This window comes from Trachurus japonicus, chromosome 21, assembly GCF_045865225.1.
Source record: "Trachurus japonicus isolate A0001 chromosome 21, Traja_1.0".
NCBI lineage: Eukaryota > Metazoa > Chordata > Actinopteri > Carangiformes > Carangidae > Trachurus > Trachurus japonicus.
The window spans coordinates 24,756,638-24,774,862 of NC_140927.1; the positions used below are offsets into that span (position 1 = coordinate 24,756,638).

The following is an 18,225-nucleotide window of genomic DNA, read 5'->3' on the forward strand; positions in this document are numbered from 1 at the left end:
TGACATCACCTCTGCAGGGCTGCAAGGAGACTTCGCCATGACAACCAGTGAGCACTATTATTGGATTCCCCTCTTCAGAGCGTGTAGAAGAGGCCACACACAGACAGTCACACCTGTTAAAGTGCTCAGGCTGTGGAGAGACGCAAGTTGTTCACGGGCCGAGCTGAAACAGGAGGCTGCTGAGGATTTCCCCAGACACAGAGGAGCCTCGCAGGCCTCAGGTCAGCAGCTCTGACAAGACCCGAGACACTTCAGGGTGGATAAACCACAGTCATTCATGTAGATATTAGTTTAAAAACCAAGATACAGCTCTTAAATGATAAAATCTCTGGGTGAGGTAATCCTGTCCAAATTAAATCTATGTCCTAGAAGTTCAACACAAGAGGGCAGCATTGTATTATCAAAGCACTTCACAGATAAGATAAAGATGCTTTATTGGTCCTTTGCAAGGACATTGTTCACTGCGATTTGTCAAGAACTCAGTCAGTACAAGTTATTGTGACTGCTATATTTTATAGTATTTATTATTCTGTAGGTGTCCGGCTGTTGCACTGTTTAGTTTGCTAAGTCTAGTTTATTTTTATGTTTTCCTCCTGCTCGTCTTCTTGAGTGTCTGGCAAATCATCTGACTTATCGTCTCATGTTTGATAATTACAATGAAAAGAAAATGATATAGTTATAATTAACATTAAACATGAATATTGCCCACTTTTTGAATTCAGCACTAAATATAAAACTCAGTCTAAAAACTGCCACTAAATCATGCCATGACCTCTTACCTGCAATTTAAGAGGCACCACAGACTTTTTTTTGTTTTTTTCCTGTATGTTAAATATATAATATAGTCACATTGATGCTCAAACCTAAACTATAAAACAGAGAACCAAGGTTGATGTGTTCCCTTAAAGCAGCAGCGTGTACAGTAGGACATTGGAAAGAGAAATAATTTTATTGAATAGTGTATCTGTACACAGTTATGTGATTGAACCTTTAAATGTGTTACTTCATTTACATATACAGTATGACCTGACATTTACGAAGCTTAAATCTACATGCAGAATTCACAAATACACCGAGAGCATTAAATATTATAGTTTGTGTTGTGCTCCAGTTCACACGGTCACTGGCCTGTAGTTTTACTAACAAACACCAGAGGGCAGAGTAGAGCTGCTCCGGCTGTCATTACTGCTGAGTGTTACTGCTCTCAGTTTACAGTTTATTAGTTCAATCCATCAAATGTAGAACTCCTGGTCTTCTTCTTCGTCTTCTTCTGCCTTGTCGGCCCCTTCGACTGCTGCGCTGATGATGCTGCAACTGTCCGACTGGTTTGTGGAGATGTCGCTCAGGGATGGAGCTGCACTCGTGGTCCCGCCGCCGCTTTGGGGACATGACCCCATAAAGGTCGAGGTGGCGGAGAAGCTGTTTGGGATGCGACCCAGCGTGGCTGCCTTGAAGGTTTTCTCTGGGATGTCCGGGGAGAGGGAGGGTCCGATGTCTTCGGGCGGCGCCGATAACGGCCGACAAGTCTGTGGCATGTTGGACTGGATGTACGCGGACACCACCGAGAGGTCCACGCTGCTGGCCGCCGGCGTTACTTTGTCCCCCGTGTCCACGTCCGTCTCCTCCGCCCCGACCAGAGCATCCACGTTGAGCCGGAAGGGCGGGATGAGGGAAGGACGTCTGTTGAGGGACTGACTCCTGTGATGGGGGGTGGGGGCCGGTCCGGGAGAGGAGCAGGTGGAGCGGGAGCTGGCCGAACCGAGGTTTGGTAGAGAGAAGAGCGAGCTGGACCGGTGGCCCCTCCACTGGGGCCTCCAGCTGTCCGGATGGTGCCGGGTGTCGGGCCACTGCTGCTGCTCCGGCTCATCGGGCTCCTCGCAGCCCAGGGGGAGGGACATGTGGGAGTTCGGGGGGTGGGCTCTGGGATGGGATGCCACTCGGTGGTGGTAACGGCGGTTCCTGTAGGAGGAGGCGCTGCGGGTGAAGGTGGAAGGAGCCGATGCTGATTCGGGATCCTGTCTGTGTTTGGAGTATGCACTTTGCACCTGAACAAGAAAGAAAAAGACACAGATGAGGAAATGTATAAGTCAGAAAAGCTAGTTTTAGGGTGATTAAAGCAGAAGTAAGCGGAATATTTGTGTTATAAGTCTTATCTTATCTAGTTATATCTTCCGACAGCAATCACTTCTATAGAGTGTTTCGACCGAAACACGGGTCTGTCAGTCACTCTGCTCTGCTGTAAGCCGAGGAGAAAACTTTCCTTGTATCCTACAACCTTTATCCAATGAGGAGAGAGAACGGCATAAAGGGGCGGTCCTCTCTGTGTGTGCAGCCAAGGGATGCGCGTGAACACGCGTGAATGTGGTGACGTAGGGACGAGGACCAATAGATCCATGACGAGGGCGGGGGCTGCTAACTCCATCGGCTGACAAGAAGTTAGCCAAAACGACCGGATCGCTTACTTCTGCTTTAATGTAAAACCCCAATCAAAACTTCAAGCTTTCAAGGTTTTTGTAAACTTTGTTGTTTTTGTAGAGATATTCAGGCTATTTTCAGCAAGAGCTTGGAGCCTGGTGGTGGTGGTAAATGAGATGTGAGCTGTCTGAAGAGTGTATTATCATATTCATCCCACACATCCTTCCAAGGAGCACTCTATGGCTCTGTTTCAAGAATCAGACCACTCTTAAATCCATACGGCTATATGCATAAAAACAAAACCGACAACACTGTGACCAACACAGATAATCTTCAAAGACAGTCCAACAACTGTAAATCCAGGGAGACATGCAGCAGCTGCATTAATATGTCCCTCGTACTGTATGTGTCTTTTCCTTGCGTGAACAAAGAGTAGACACGGTCGCGCACATCCAGTTCAATAGGTGCTGGCCTCAAAAAATGTGGACAGGAAAAGCAAAAAGAGGAGACCGCACACATCAGCTCCCTTCTGTGCAGATTTATTAGCACATCAATAGTAACGTTTCGAGCTCATAGCTCTTCATCTGATGAAGAGCTATGAGCTCGAAACGTTACTATTGATGTGCTAATAAATCTGCACAGAAGGGAGCTGATGTGTGCGGTCTCCTCTTTTTGCTTTTCCTTTTCCTTGCGTGAAGAAATGAATTTGTATCGTCTACATCTGGTGAAGTCTCTTGTTCTTGCTCGCGGCTCCTTAGAGAACCGTCCTCGCTTTAAAGAGCAACACTTAAAAGCTTTTGGATGCCCCTTCGAGATGGAGAACTGGAACAACTCCCAGGTCAATCAAGGACTGATCAAATAAAGGGAACCGAGATGCACCCCGGGTTTCCCCCAGCCCTCCCACACACACACACACACAGACGAGTCGTCAATTGGGTTCAAGAGTTCCTGAAAGCCTTCCTTCCACTACAGACGACCAAACCCCTGCTAAGCACCGACTTCCCTCCCTGAGTCATCTGATTATTTGCCAAACTCGGCCCCGTCCTTCTACACAGCTGTGCACAGCTGCAGACCTTCTGGGCTTCGAATACCTGCTCCTTTAAGAGCCCCATTGGTCAAGCAGGGACTGCAGAGAGACCTTGTTTCAGCCTAACTGAGCACGGGCAACCCTCTGGCTACGACTCAGAGCAGCTGCCTTAGCAATAGGGGCTTTAAACACACATGGCCCACTTGAAATCAATGTCCCCAATCTCCTGGAGGTTTGTCCACTGTCAAGAACATTTATCTTGAATTTCTGAACTTTCGTTTGCTTGTTTAAAAGCTCAGATTTCGGGGGTTTTCCCCTTTTGTGTTTTGACACTAGCGCACTTCTTAAGATTACACAGTGTTTTGCTTGAAGTTGAAGCTTCATTCTTGACCTGTTGAAACAGCAGTTTGACAAGATCATTTGCATGTTTTGTGAAAGGGAAAAGAGTTGTAGTGTAGGAGAGTTAAGCCACTCTCTCTCATCTTCTTGTACGTTGTGTGGATGTAGTGAAATATGAGGTCACAGGGGATACAAAGGAAAGAGGTGCATATTCAAGACCATTAACCTCCCTCCGTGGGCTCGCATGCAACCAAGCACTGCTCACGCTACGAAAACCAGGCAGCGGGGCGATGGAGGAAGGAGAACAAGGGGAACCCTGGGGTTTACAAAAAGGCCCCCGCTTGCCCCCTGTTCTCAGCCTGGCCACTTTATGAATCACGGCAGCAGCTGGAGAAGCCATTAGCGTCCAGAGGAGCCCCAAGAGCATCACACCTACATTTATGGGCCAGAGTATCTCCAAACTGTGCAGCTCAGAGCTACAGTGTGATTATCATTCACAAAAATAACAGGTCTGTAAATGTAAGAAACAAGGAATGAATGTGAAAATGTTCTTGCTGCAGCAGATTTCATTTCATTGCTCTTGTCAGTTCGGTTTCTCCTCTTTGTGTTGTCCTTCTCCGTACGTTGGCGTGTTCAGGCACCGCCTCTTCCTCCTCGTCCTCCTCTGGACGCTGATAGTTTCTCCATGTTTCTGTTCTAATGTTCCTCTTCTCTGCCATCCGGCTTTCCGACCAAACAATACAAGCAGAAGCAATAACTTTCCACACGGCAGCCTCAAGACAATTATTTCCGAGTGCGCGGAGGACGGAGGGAGAGTTTGCAGATTTCCATATGTTCAGATTCAACAACGATAAATATCATAGGAGCAGAACTTTAAATGCCCTGAGAACAAGAGTTGAACTGTGATTTACCATCTGCTCCTGTCAGACTGAAGCCACCGCGGGGAACAAGTGATGTCTGTGTTTCTGCTGATCACAATGGCTCAAATACGAGAATATAGCTGAAGGGGAATTACCCCAAATTCATTATTTGAGAGACTAATGCAGAAACAAATTACATATTTGCTGATGGAAATTAGGAATTTACTATTTTCTTTTGGTTTACATTAAAGTTAGATTGTTTTTGATTCAATAAACTTGATTTGTCCCTGAGGTGTAATTCAAAAAAGTTGTTATCTGACATTTTATAGACAGAATTATTGATCATACATTTTGCATTAATTAGTTCATGGGGATCCATTTACATAAATGAACTTAATGCAAAGGTCATAGGATACAAGAAGAGTATATTCTGCAATTAGAAGTGATGTGATGCTGAAGAAGTGTTTACAGCTTGTTAAGCTAATGGCTCGTTAAAGAGGACACCTGTTTATAGGAGTGTGTTGCAGCTCTTATCATCTGCTGCTTTAACACACAGCAGGTAGGTGAGTGTCGCTCCCTGTCATTATGTTTCAGAGTGTTTTGTGCATTGCACCATGAGTGTATGAGGTCAATGTGAGAGGTTCAATGTGGGATTTATTTTTCCTGCCAAAAAACCTCCCTGTCTTGTCTGTTTCTTTTAATCTGTTTTGCCTGTAACTCCCTCTTTTGAGTCGTAAAAGTCTAATTTTCTTTTAAAAAATGACTCTAATGTGAACGCCCTGAAGCAAAAAAATCAAGAAGTGTGGAAATGTGGGGAGAAAAATAGCTATGTATCTGTCCCAATATATTGGTCTGGCCTGTATTTCAAAACCTATCCACTTGGCTGGATGAGAAATGAGTGAGAAAAGCACTAGTGCAAGTAACACAAGATGTTCAAGCTTAGTGTTTACTAAGCAACATTTTACATATCACTCTTAAGAAATGCAGAAATACATATTGAAGCTGTTCACTCAGTAACTGTCAGATGTAGCTGGCTGCAACCAATCGATAACAATAACATTAGCCTGTAAATCTTACCGTGTTTCAAATAGCAGTCGATATATCTGATCCAAAACTTGATAAACACTGTTTAATAATGATGTAAATACTTGACAGTACATTTCTAAAAGAACATATTTGACCTAAAATGACAAACTATAATGCCTGTAACATGTGACTAGATGAGTAAAAAAAAGGTCAATTTGGTTACTACAGACACATATTTCCTTTTACAAAGTATATATCTAGTGCTCCTCTTAAACAGTGCATTATTCATTATTATTCTTTTATTTTTTTACATTTTAATAATGCAAACTGAAAAGTCTAACTTTGCCAGTGCACACAGCCATTATATTAACATTATGGAGGATTCATGTATTTGTGATGGTAGGAAAAGTGAAGGGAATGTACTGTATTGTCTATGAGGGTCCTCACAGGAATACGTGTGTGTGTGTGTGTGTGTGTGTGTGTGTGTGTGTGTGTGTGTGTGTGTGTGTATGTGTATGTGTATGTGTGTGTGTGCGTGTGCGTGTGTGTGCGTGTGTGTGTGTAACAAAGCCCCAGTGTTTTCCCTCCCTGCTCAGTGTGTCGGCCTCTCCTCTAAACCATCTTTCCCTCTGTTTCTCTTCTCTCTCCACTCTCCTCTCCAGTCCACTTCCTCCTGTTTATCTTTGGCTCATTCTCTCCTTCACTTTGTCTTTCTTCTTCCGTCTCTTTCCCTCGCTGTGAGCCAAGAAGCAGCTGTACCACTACACACCTCCCTCCCTCTCTCATGCTCTCACACAGTGGAGCAGCAGACAGTGAGTGTTACTACCTGCTGATAAAACCGTGTTGAGCTGAGGATGCTGCAGATCCACGGCACGTCTCTTATTTATTAAAATGATTTCATGTGCATGTTCAGAGGATTGGAGCCTGTAGGCCTCCGTCTTGCTAATGCGACATGACAGGATCTGTCCAGTTTTCCATGAGGACAACATGCTACAATGCTAGAGAAGAGCCCCAGCAGGGGGTTCTGGGTAATGAGGTTGTTGACATGCCGATGATCAGACCCTCTCTCATGTAAGCTTCAGTTATCTCAGGAAAAGCCAGGTCAGCCAGAGATCTGACCTTAGCGAGCCAAAAAACAGCACAACTCAACACTAATCCTCATCCTGCAGAACGGCAGGAGAAATGATGAGATTTCATTTTCATAAACCCGTTTTTCTTCTACTTCTGCTCAGAGGTCTGGGTCGCAGCAGCCTGGTGGTGCTTTTCACAGCTTTGATCCCATTAAAGCTGAAACGATGAGCTCATTATTTCATTAGTGGGTCAACAGAATATTAATTTGCAACTAGAGCTGCAGTTTACTATTATTTTTCATCATCAAAACATCTGTCCATCGTTCCCTCAGTCTATCAATAAGTTGTCAGATCTCAGAGCCCAGTAATACTGAGTTTACAATCAGATATGACAAAGGGCAGCGTTTGAGGAGCTTGAACTTTTTCATGTTTGAAATATTTACTATAAAATAAAGAAAATGTTAATGTTTGAGGAGCTGAAACGAGAGAATCAATCAATTATCAAAGTAGTGAACTAATTCTTTGGGTTTTTTTTTAAAGAGACCCCGAGGAGTTTGCTTTTGGTTATAAAAGAGTCTCATATTAATGTGGATGAATCTATGTTACCCACACTTGTTAATAATGGGTCCATTTTCGATAAATATATCGTTTTGTCTTTATAGTTATTTTGTGGTCGACTCGCCCAGCATTTATGAGTTTCAATTTCTCGGATGCTGCCCGGCGGGTCATGGGAATAACGCCGCCGGATTGCTAGTTGGCATCATTTATGGTTGGAACTACGACGGTATCTGATCGTCTTCGAACCTCTGACTTTCATTCTTGATTAATGAAAACATTCTTGGCAAATGCTTTGCTCCAAGAATTTCACTGTGCACGCGAAGGCTCATGGGAAATGTGGTGTGAAAACACTTCTCGTAGTCCCTTTAACAAAAATGTAAACCTTTTCTTGTTCCAGTTGCTAAAATATCGTTTTTTTCCCCTAATGTTCTTGGTCATATATAATAATAAACCGAATATCTTTTATTGTTGGTCAAACAAAACTCAACATTTGAAGACATCACTTTTCTGACACTGAGACAAATCCAAGTGAATAATGGGCATTTAAATCAGCGATGTGAAAAATACCATTAACTGCCATTCTGTACTAACACAGTTTTATGTTCCCAATCCACAAACCCTAAATATGACAGTTGGAGGAGTTATTTTCCGAGGAGTTATTTTCCGAAAATAAAAGTCCCATTTATTTTCTGTTTAGGCAACATTAGATGATTGACAGTTGGAGCCCTCTCTGGACGTGGGTGGCCATGAAATGAGTCGAATGGTGGGTAGAAGAGATGAGCAGCTGTGCAAGAAAATAACTGGTTCTTTGATAGAAAGTCCAAAGGTACAAGCCTGTAGACATTAAAAAACTGAAGGACGGGGAGTTAAGACAGAAACGTCCAATCATAGCGCTAAAAATTCTGTGTTGTGCAACGCTAATGGAGGGTTGAAGCTGCAAATTACAAGCTGACAAAACAGTAAGTGGTTTAAAATCGGTTCCCTTCAGATCGCATTCTGGATCAGTGTTGGATGAATGCAAAAAATAAAAAAACTATGGTGCACTTGCAGTTCATGTTCTGTAAATGCTCTGGTTTTGGTGCAGTTTGGGCTCAGGCCTGTGACCGGCCGCTTCTCACAGCAGATTGAAACTCACGGGAAGTCTCAGTGTTCAGAGCCTGAGCTGATATTTCATACAGACAGATCGTCTGTCTGATGAGAATCAAGATATTGCAGCACAGAAACGGCAAAGATACATTCGCTCTAGTCTGACAATGACAAAAAAAACTTCCAATGACCTTTAAGATGTCAAGTGTTTTGTGCAGCTTTTATCTTGAGCACCATTCTTCAGGAAGAAAAACACACTTTCATAAACTGGATGCCTGATTTTTAGTTGGATTTAAAAAGGGATATCTGAGGTTGTGTGAAGTAGTCGGCACATTATCTACAGCAGATTCCCATCATTGTATTCCAGTTTGGAGAGCTGAACATCAACACTACAGACTAACAGAGCCGTGTGCTGCTGTGCATGGGGATTTGGGGGGAAAATGTGAATTAGACACTTTTAAACATGCCCATCAAAACAATTCAATACCATTTAAAATATCTGTTTCATGTAGGAATATTTTGAGCAGTTTATCTTCTGATGAAAACAGCACTTTCCCACTGCACTGCGATTTCAACCACTGAACTATGCACACCTGTGGAGTCTGTTATACTACTACTATTCATGACTATCTAACATAACCTTCCCTTTAATCCATCGGCCTCAACAAACTGATACAAACCTGTCACATTATGACACAACTGATGGTCATAAAATCAAAATACAGGTTTAGATATTAACAGTTGATCACATGCTGCTGCTCTGCCTGTGAACCACTTCACTGTGTCACTTTTGACAGGCTGAGAGTTGCAGTGATCACATGACCTGAGGCCAGGTGGCAGCTCGGCATCATGCATATGGTCCTTTGTCATGATAGATCAGCTTATTGTTTCCCTCGGTGCTGTTCCAATCCCAGTAATGGACTGCAGGCTAATCGGATTGAACTTTCAAAAAACTACTTACCCCCCGCTGCCTGGACACATTTCCCACTCTGAAACTGATACCCTCCAAACAAGGAAACAAAGACCATCTTTGTGTGAGAGTGCATCGTAGGTACAGTGTGGTCATGCACAAACTTTAATCAGTCTGGATGATAAGAGGGTTTAAGGAAACTTACTGCTGCTTGCTCTTCTGTATGAACTTCACAGATAAAAACGTATTTCAATAATAGAAAATGAAACTGACAGATTAGTCTGGAGCAAGGCAAACTGGGAAATAAATACGCTTCAGGAGACGTGAGCCTGAATATAAAGCATGTTAAAGAATGCTAAAATGTTTTTTAGTCCAAGTTTTCATCAGAATGAATTAAAATCAGTTCAGTAGTTTTGGGGATATCCTTATAACTGACTGTAGATATATAATATATGACTGGTGGATAATGTACCTCCAAGTAGTATGTTATGTCTATATCCTATTTATATTCTGGGGCTGCGTCCAAATTCACTCTCAGTTTACTATATAGTGGATAAGATTCACCACTCTCCATTTTTATTTGAGGATCTTTTGAAAGATGCAAAAATCAAATGCTAAAATTTCAGAGGATCATCCCTATGTTCCCTACTTTTCCCCAAAAGGACCTGGGGGACATGCAAGTTTTGTACCCAAACCTGGAAGTGGAGTTGTGAGTGACTTGGCATATTTTTTTGCCTATTTTTGAGTGAGAAGTTGAGTTGTGATTTTGAGTGAGAAGTGGAATTGTCCCAATGGTTGAGTTTAGGCAATGAAGAAAGGCGTTGGTTAAGTTTAGTAAAAAGACCAGGTAGAGGCTAGACAGGCCAGATAGAGAGAGAGCGAGTCCAGATAGGTAGAGAGAGTCCATCGCCCAGCAACATCGGGGAACATAGGACCCTTTTTGGGAAAAACGCTGAACATAGGACCCTTTTTGGGAAAAACGCTGAACATAGGACCCTTTTTGGGAAAAACGGGGAACATAGGACCCTTTTTCAAAAAGAGGGTCCTATATTCCCCGATCGGGGGAACATAGGACCCGGGGAACATAGGTACACTCCCAATTTCATCCATGGTTTTTGCACAAGTTAAAATCTGACAGTGACAGGAAGCACTCTCACCTGCAGGAGGATCTTATTCCCATCGTAGTCCTCCGTCTGCCAGCGGACCTCACTGATGGGGCTGCAGGGGTGCGGCAGCAGGGGCACCAGGGCTCCCACGTCCCGCACCCTCACCTCCACCACGGCCGACTCCAGCACCAGCGGGCTCTGACCTCGCGGCAGCCTCTTGAACGACAGCTGGATCTCCATGTCTGGGTTGGAGTACACCACGAAGAAGCAAAAGTCCTCCTTCTTCTGCGCCACCCTCCGCTGAAGCAGCAGCTTGTACAGCCGCACCATGTCCACGTAGTTCTCATGTCGGCAATAAACTGTAAATCGCACTATTTCTTTCCCGTAGTGCACCTGTCGCACGGCCCAGAGCGGCGTCCCGGGAGACAGCGTGAAGAAGTCCTGGCTGCACGGAGTCAGCGGCAGCATCCTCCGGCCGTTGCTGACCTTCTCGGTGTGGTGGTACCTCCACGGCGGCCTCTGCAGAGCGCGGTGCAGCATCAGTATCTGCTCCTCGCCGCCGTACGCCTCCTGGAGGAAGACGATGACGGCGAGGGCCGGCTGGCTGGCCTCCACCGGGCCGCCGTTCGGATGGTGCTTGGGCCAGGGCCGCTGGGAGACGGAGGCCCGCTCCGACACCCGGAAGAGCTGCAGCTCAGGGTGGACCCACGCCAGCACGGCGTCGGCGGCGCGCTGCAGGAACTTGCCCTGGCCGGGGTCGGCGATGAGATGGACGCTGACGAGGAAGGGATCCTGGAGCTCTCCCATGGATAACTCACCTCCACATACAACAACATGACAGGACGAGGACAGAGAGAGGGAGGGAAAGGACAAGGTGAAGGAAACAAGGGGAGGAGAAGACAACATTATAATCAATATTTTTCAAGAAGAAACTTGTGAAGCCAAAAGAAAAAGAAGCTACGTGTGTCTCATATGGTTCTGATGGAATCCCACTTTATTTTTCAATCCTGTCCCCTGTAAATAAAAATCTACAGTAGGTTCAATATCAGTGAAGTTTGACACTCAATATCAGTGGTTTTGGTTGGACCGCACAAGCCGGCCAGAACAATAATTGAAGATATTTCAGACTCACTCAATAAGCGATGGTGTTGCATTCATAAAATCAGGATCTGATGGTATGTGCTCCAGCCACACACCAGGTTTGGAGCTGGTTTTTGTTCAAATGCTTCTTATTGAAGAATATGAAGACTGGAAATATGGTCAAGCAGTGGTTTAGGTTGGGTGAGTAAAAACATGATGGTTGGTTGAGATCATGACTGTAGATCTGTGACGTACAGCTCCTCTCTCCCTCCTCCTTTCCTCTGTTTCCCTCTTTGTTCGACTTCTCTCATCCTCCCTCTTTCCCTCCACCCACAGATCCCCCCCCCCCCTTCTCCATTTCACTCATCCACAACTAACTCCATCTTTCTCCAAATTTCTATGTTTACCTTCCTCCCTCCCTCCACCCCCCTCATCTGCAGCAGTGCTCTCCTGTCGACGATCATTAGTGCCATTAGGAGGTCATTACTGAAGCCCGGAGGAATGTTCCAGACCACAGCAGGAGCGATGCATTCAGGTGTAGCCGCCTCCTGAACCCCCGACCCAGAAAAGCTTGGCACCCTGGCACAGGTGCTGCTGCACAACGACCGCTGACATGTTCCCAAACTGCAGCCATATTAACCAGTGTTGTTTTCCTCTCTCTCTCTTGTTACACACTCAGACAGTATCTCCTCTTATCTCCCGTGTTTTCTCATTCTTTATTTTGCGAGCACTTTTCCTACGGTCTTTTATCTGACTCCTCGGGGGATTTTGTCCCATTTCGTTTGTGCTTTGAGGAGCGGTTTGGGAAAAAAGGGGGACACACAGACTTCTTGTCCCTGGCACAGCAGAGTGTTTGACTGTTGCCAGAATCCCTCCATGAAACAGAGAGGCCAAACAGGGACAGGTTCTGTCTCAGGAGTCCCGCTGGCCTTTTGCAAAAGGACAGTTTCTACTTGACCAAAGAGGCGACATTTACTAAATGTTAAGATTAGGTTACAGTGAAACATTGCTATAAAGGTGGCCTTTGGTGGAGCAACAACACAGTGAGCTCAGGGGCCAGGATCATACACAAGACCGGGTTTATGGTTCAATAAATAGGCTATAATGAAAGATGAAGGTACAAAAACATGTATTTCCCATAGATATGTTCTCATATATAATAGAATCTCAAGATATATTTGTACATTATGCTGAGTTTCATTCTTGAACTTCATAAAAACACATTTCGATCTGGTTGTTCTCACAATGTCTCATCAGCCTGAACTGGTGGCAACAAAACAGACGTCATCTTCACCGAGATTTTACATTTCTTCTCAACTTCTTTTTACTGTATAAATTAAAACAACCACAACCATTGGGGAGTGAAACCACTGAAATAGTTAGAATCGAACTAAATCCCCATATAAAGAACTTTAATGGGTGAAACAATGGAAGAAACCAGTGAGCAACTGAGGAGGAATCCCTCATCACTCACATGAAATAGCAGAATAGACCAAAAATAACAAAACCACAAAGTATAAGCAAATCAAAATGCACTTTCCCAGTCTTATTCTGCAGAGGATGATGGTGAAGAGAGCAATTTTAAAGTATATCTATACTGTAATACTTCCTCATTCTGTTTTCATGACTTATCTGTGATGGACAATATCACTACAAAAAGAAAGACGACTTGAATGTCTGTCATCGACTTTTACAACTTGAAACTCCAACAAACTGAGCTGTAAATCGATTGGATGAGGTGATTTGAGAGGAATCAGGTCCAATAAGCAGATTTAAGTTTGGATTCTGACTCAAACAATGCTGTCAAACCAAGACTCAAAGTGTCCTTAAGTGGCTCAGTTTAGTCTAACCAGATAAAGGAAGGATCTGCAGCAAGCATAAGCCGTATGCCCGGGCACAGACGGCTTGGCCCAGAAACACACACACACGTCACACACACACACAGATCCCGATGTTCATTAACGTCCGCCTGATCCCATTAGAATCAATGTCTGTCTCCCTGACATGTGGGTGGCATCAATGCTGCAAACACAGGGATGATAGGGATCTTTAAGGGTATTTACTGCACAGCACATCGCACAGTCTCACACAGACAGACACAACACAAACCTCCACCACACTCACTCAGCTCATGTAGGAGTCACTCAGGAGTCAGAAACTCAAATGAGCCGAAAAAACAGCCTCAACAGAGCCGAGGCCTTTGTCCAAGTTCTGCCACATTAGAAGTGATGATAAACAAAAAAGAAAACAGCGCAGCGGCAAATCAGGAGATAAAATGAGTCACTGCAGCTTCGGTTCAAAACCCCTTCCTGTCCAAACGTCTCAGTTTCATGTTGTTAAAGTTTCTACCCTTCTTATTTGTCTTTTTCTTTCCATGTTTTCAGCTGTTTTGTCTCGATTGCTGGTTTTTCTTTTCCTCACTCCAGCGCTACTTCCTTGTTTTTCTTATTTCTCTGTATTTAGCCAAAGTTCTTGTTGGGATGTCGGTAACTAAAATGACACAGGGATTAAATAACAACCTAAGTTTGGGTCTGGATCGAGGCCACAGACACACTGCTGCACACACACACACACACACACACACATACAGTACACACCCTTGTTTCCTTCTGCCTGATCGCATTAGAATCATTATCCATCTCTTTGGCATCTCACATCTCGACCCAAAATTCAGTGTGAAACACGTGGACGAGTGCGATCCAATTAGATTTTTAAATCCTTGACAGAAAAGAAATTATGTTTTTCTGCAAAAACATGAATGATAATAAGACTTTATAGGTTGTTTGTGCAGTTATTCATGTACATTGTCTGTGCTGCATCTTTCCTCATCACAACATAACACTGATATTGAAACTGAAGGCAGTATCATCATGTGAAGATATCAGTCCTTCATGCTTCAATTAGAAACTTGATCCACACAGAGATAACAGGCCTAACACAGGTGTGTTACATAATCAACTTTATTTAAGGTCTTAAGACTTAAGTAGCACGTTGGACTTGTTTAAAGACACATTTGTTCCTCAAACCTTCTTTTAACCTAGGTTTTTATTGTTTAGGTTAATAGGTAAAATATGCACACACAAAAAAGGAATTTGTACTTTATCTGATACTGTTAGGCGTGTAAAATCTCAGACAGCATATCACCGTTTCAGCAGAATATCACTTTAAATCCTCCACTGATGCTTTTTCTTTGGGCTCTTATCAATATAAACTCATATAAACCCAACATTTATGCAGTCCCACAATAAATCCAACCTTCATGAAGGTTACAGTGTTTCATTTTTGTTGATTCAACTCCATCATCATTATGGAGGCTGCGGTTTCTGGTGCTGTTGAACTACACTGAACAGTACAAAGTACTATTTGTCTCAATAAAGGTTGGAGAAGTAACAAACAAAGCCTGAAAAACTACAGATTTTATTTTATTTACCAGCTTTCATCTTTGTCGGCTTTTTCTATCCAGCTTCATCAAGAGACCTCCAGAGTTTTTTAGAAAATCTTGTTTGTTTTATTGTGAGTTTGACAAATTAGTTGTTAGCACAAGTTTAATTATATAAACTCTGAAGATTCACAGATGCATCAGTCACGAAAAACAACAAACTGAAGCAGACAAATACTCAAAGTGCTGAGTTAGTTTATTTTGGGTACAGTGGACTATAATAGCATGTACATGTTCAGTCTGACTGAGGCTTTTCCTTCAGCAATAAGGGTTAATGGGGAGCTGGCACCGAGGAGAATAAATTAGAGATTAAGTCACCCCAATCCTGTGAAGGGAATGAAGGGGGTTTGTGTGTAAAGCTCTGGAGGAGTGTGTCTCTAAGCTTTTAATCCACTCGAGTCTTCAAGCCGATGCTGATGTTCTGACTCGACTGACTGCGCACACATTCATGCCATGCACACAACTGTCCTCGATAAACACACACACACAAAATCTATTTGCTCCTTTATAGACGGGCCTGTCGTTTCCAATTCCCAGAGGCTTTTACCTTCGCGCTGCGTTTAAGTGTTAACCGACAACACATGCTCGCAGCCATACGCGCAGATGATGACGTGAGATAAAACAACACGCCTTCCAGTGGCCCCTGCACATATGAGAGTGATTAGCAGCGAAAACTCAACGAAGGCCTCAGAGTGTGTTTTGTGTGTGTGTGTTTCAGTATGTGTGTGTGTGTAAGCACTGCAGTCAATGCTTTCGCCAGCCTGGCCCTTAGCTTAAGTCAAAACAACTGAAGGAGGAAATTCAAGATGGGGGCCCCTCTTTGTCATCTGGTAAAAAGAAGAAGGAATAAAAAAAGAAAAGATATAAGGTCCAATACTCGTACGTCAGTTTGAGCGGTGCCAAGGAAATTAAAATGTTAAGTCTTGACTCTAATATAAAGTTCAGTAAAACCTTAACTGCTTATTATTTCAGAGTTAAACACACAGACGTTTCACCGTTACTCAGATTGTGCCAAGTTACCTTCTCTAAAGTCTCCCATGTACATGATCTGTATGTGGGACATGTTTCGAGGTGGAGGTCCTCAAGGGTGGTCCCCTGTAAAAAAGGGGGATAATCTATTTTCACTATAAATCCACCCTTAAATTATACAGTGATAGAGTGTGGTGACTATTGTGGTCATGGGCTTCAAAACACTTCCTGGAGTAAAACATTGAAAAGCAAACAAATCTTATCAGATATAGGTCCGTGGTGTGTTCAAGGTCCTTGATGTGAAAGAAGGTTTGAGAACCTCTGACTGCCGGTGATATTCTGTAATTTACTTCATATTGTCAAAAAATTCAACTAAAAAGTCCAAAACCAACAACAATGTGATCCTAACAAGGGGTAATAGTAGTGTGTCTTAGAGCAGAGGAGATAATAATCATGTAACTGTATACGCTGTATTCAAGACATTTCTGCACTGATTTACCTTGAACTTAGTGAAGTCTGTGCTGCACACTTCCTCATCCTTCCCTGACATCACCCCACAATACAATATTTATAAATAAGTAACCAGCGGTATAATTATGAAACCTGTGAAACTTGATACAAAGCCCTGGGGCAGGAAGTCAAACCAAGAATCACGAGAGAATCAGGCCAATTTTCAAAATTATAACAATTTTCAAAATAAACCACCACGATTGACAAATACGAGAGGCCAATGTGCGTGTGTTTGTAGCCTGTTTGTGTTTATTTAACCTAAACAGAGCACGAGAGAGATCAACACACACACGCACAGATCAGCTCATTAGCACGCTGCTTCTATTCCTGCACTTTTCTCTAAATTACCGTGTGAATTGTTGTTAAATACAATTCATTAACTTTTTTTATTACACCGACTCCCTTGGGACTTGGGCCAAAACAGACCTCTGCCGCTGCACTATCTACATGTATACAGTCACATTGTTTACGTTGTGTGTGAAATTTGGTGCACACTTGTGTCCTTTCTACAGCGCGCAAAAAGAAAAGAAAAGAAAAGAAAATACAAGCGCGGTGGCAGAAGTCATGAAATGGAAACATTGTAATAACTCTTGTGACATAGCAGCTGCAATATGACCGCTATGGCGGTCTGAGAAATAAATGATCAGAAATCATCTGTGTTTCATTTTGATAAGTTTAAAAGGTATAATATGTAGGAATTACCCCCATCTAGCGGTGTGGTTGCATATCTGAACGTATTCTTGATGTTGCGTTCACGTGAAATCGGGCAGACGTCAGACAGACAACAGACGCTGCATGTAACAGGATAAACAAGCGTCTATGTAAACAAGTGGTCCGCCAGCACGAGGCAAAACAATACAGGAGTGACAATATGTTGTCATGGTGATGTCGTATTGTTTACCTAACCCACGTTTTCCCGTCTTTCTCTCGTCAAGTAAAATGACATCCGGTTGGTTTGCCGACGGCGTCATTCAGGTGCCTGACTGCACAAGAATGCACCTGAATGCAGCATCAGTGCCTCCGTCCTTCCTCACACTACACAGTGGTGACAGTTTTAACAGGCGTTACCTCGAAAACTTTCTCCCCGAGCCGACAGCTCCAGTGAGTTTCTGTGGATACCTACGGTCACGCTGCCACTGAACGTAAAAAAATGGCGATGCAACATGGCCGCCTCGGTTCGGTGCGCCCCCCCTTGTATATTTATAACGACTTGTAAGAACTCATTCTAAGGTACGAGAAAGCTTTCATTTGTATGCGGGTGTGATTCGACTTCAGTGAAATACGTATTTATGAAAGCAATATTAGATTTTTGCTAATAAAATGCCAAATAAGTTACATACTGGGGCTTTAAGCTTCAGAAGCCATCAAACACATATAACACATTTGATTGACAGAGGAGGTCCTGGATCCAATCGGTGAGGTGCCGGCAAGGTGCCAGATCTTGTTCAGGCAGGATCCGGCACAAATCAAGCACTGTATAAATCCACCCTTAAGTTACACAATGATAGAGTGTGGTGACTATTGTAAGTATTGTGTTAAAGCAAACAAATCTTATCAGATATAGGTCTGTGGTGTGTCCAAAACCAACAACAATGTGATCCTAACAAGGGGTAACATGTATACACTGTATTCAAGACATTTCTGCACTGATTTACCTTGAACACTTCCTCATCCTTCCCTGACATACACTGATTTATAAATAATTAACCAACAGTATGAAACCTGTGAAACTTCATACAAAGCCCTGCTAAGAGGTGTGTTTATGCACTATTAGCCAATTGGATGTTAACATCCCCCCCCTTTTGCTGTCTCGGCTAGGATAAGAATCTA

At 43.4% G+C, this 18,225-nt stretch overlaps 1 protein-coding gene across 2 annotated transcripts in view; it reads right to left on the bottom strand.

Annotated features, from left to right (window-relative positions):
- Positions 1 to 518: 518 nt before the first annotated feature.
- Positions 519 to 18,225, bottom strand: part of fam124a (family with sequence similarity 124 member A) — a 39,671-nt gene continuing 21,964 nt past the window's right edge. The window contains exons 3-4 of one of the 2 annotated variants that reach the window (XM_085765418.1): positions 10,449 to 11,215; positions 519 to 2,045 (exon numbers count right to left, since the gene is read on the bottom strand). In XM_085765418.1, the coding sequence (XP_085621544.1) occupies positions 1,233 to 2,045; positions 10,449 to 11,215 (1,580 nt within the window). In that variant the 3' untranslated portion in view covers positions 519 to 1,232. The remainder of the gene's footprint in view (positions 2,046 to 10,448; positions 11,216 to 18,225) is intronic. The other variant, XM_085765419.1, reaches the window with a different exon arrangement.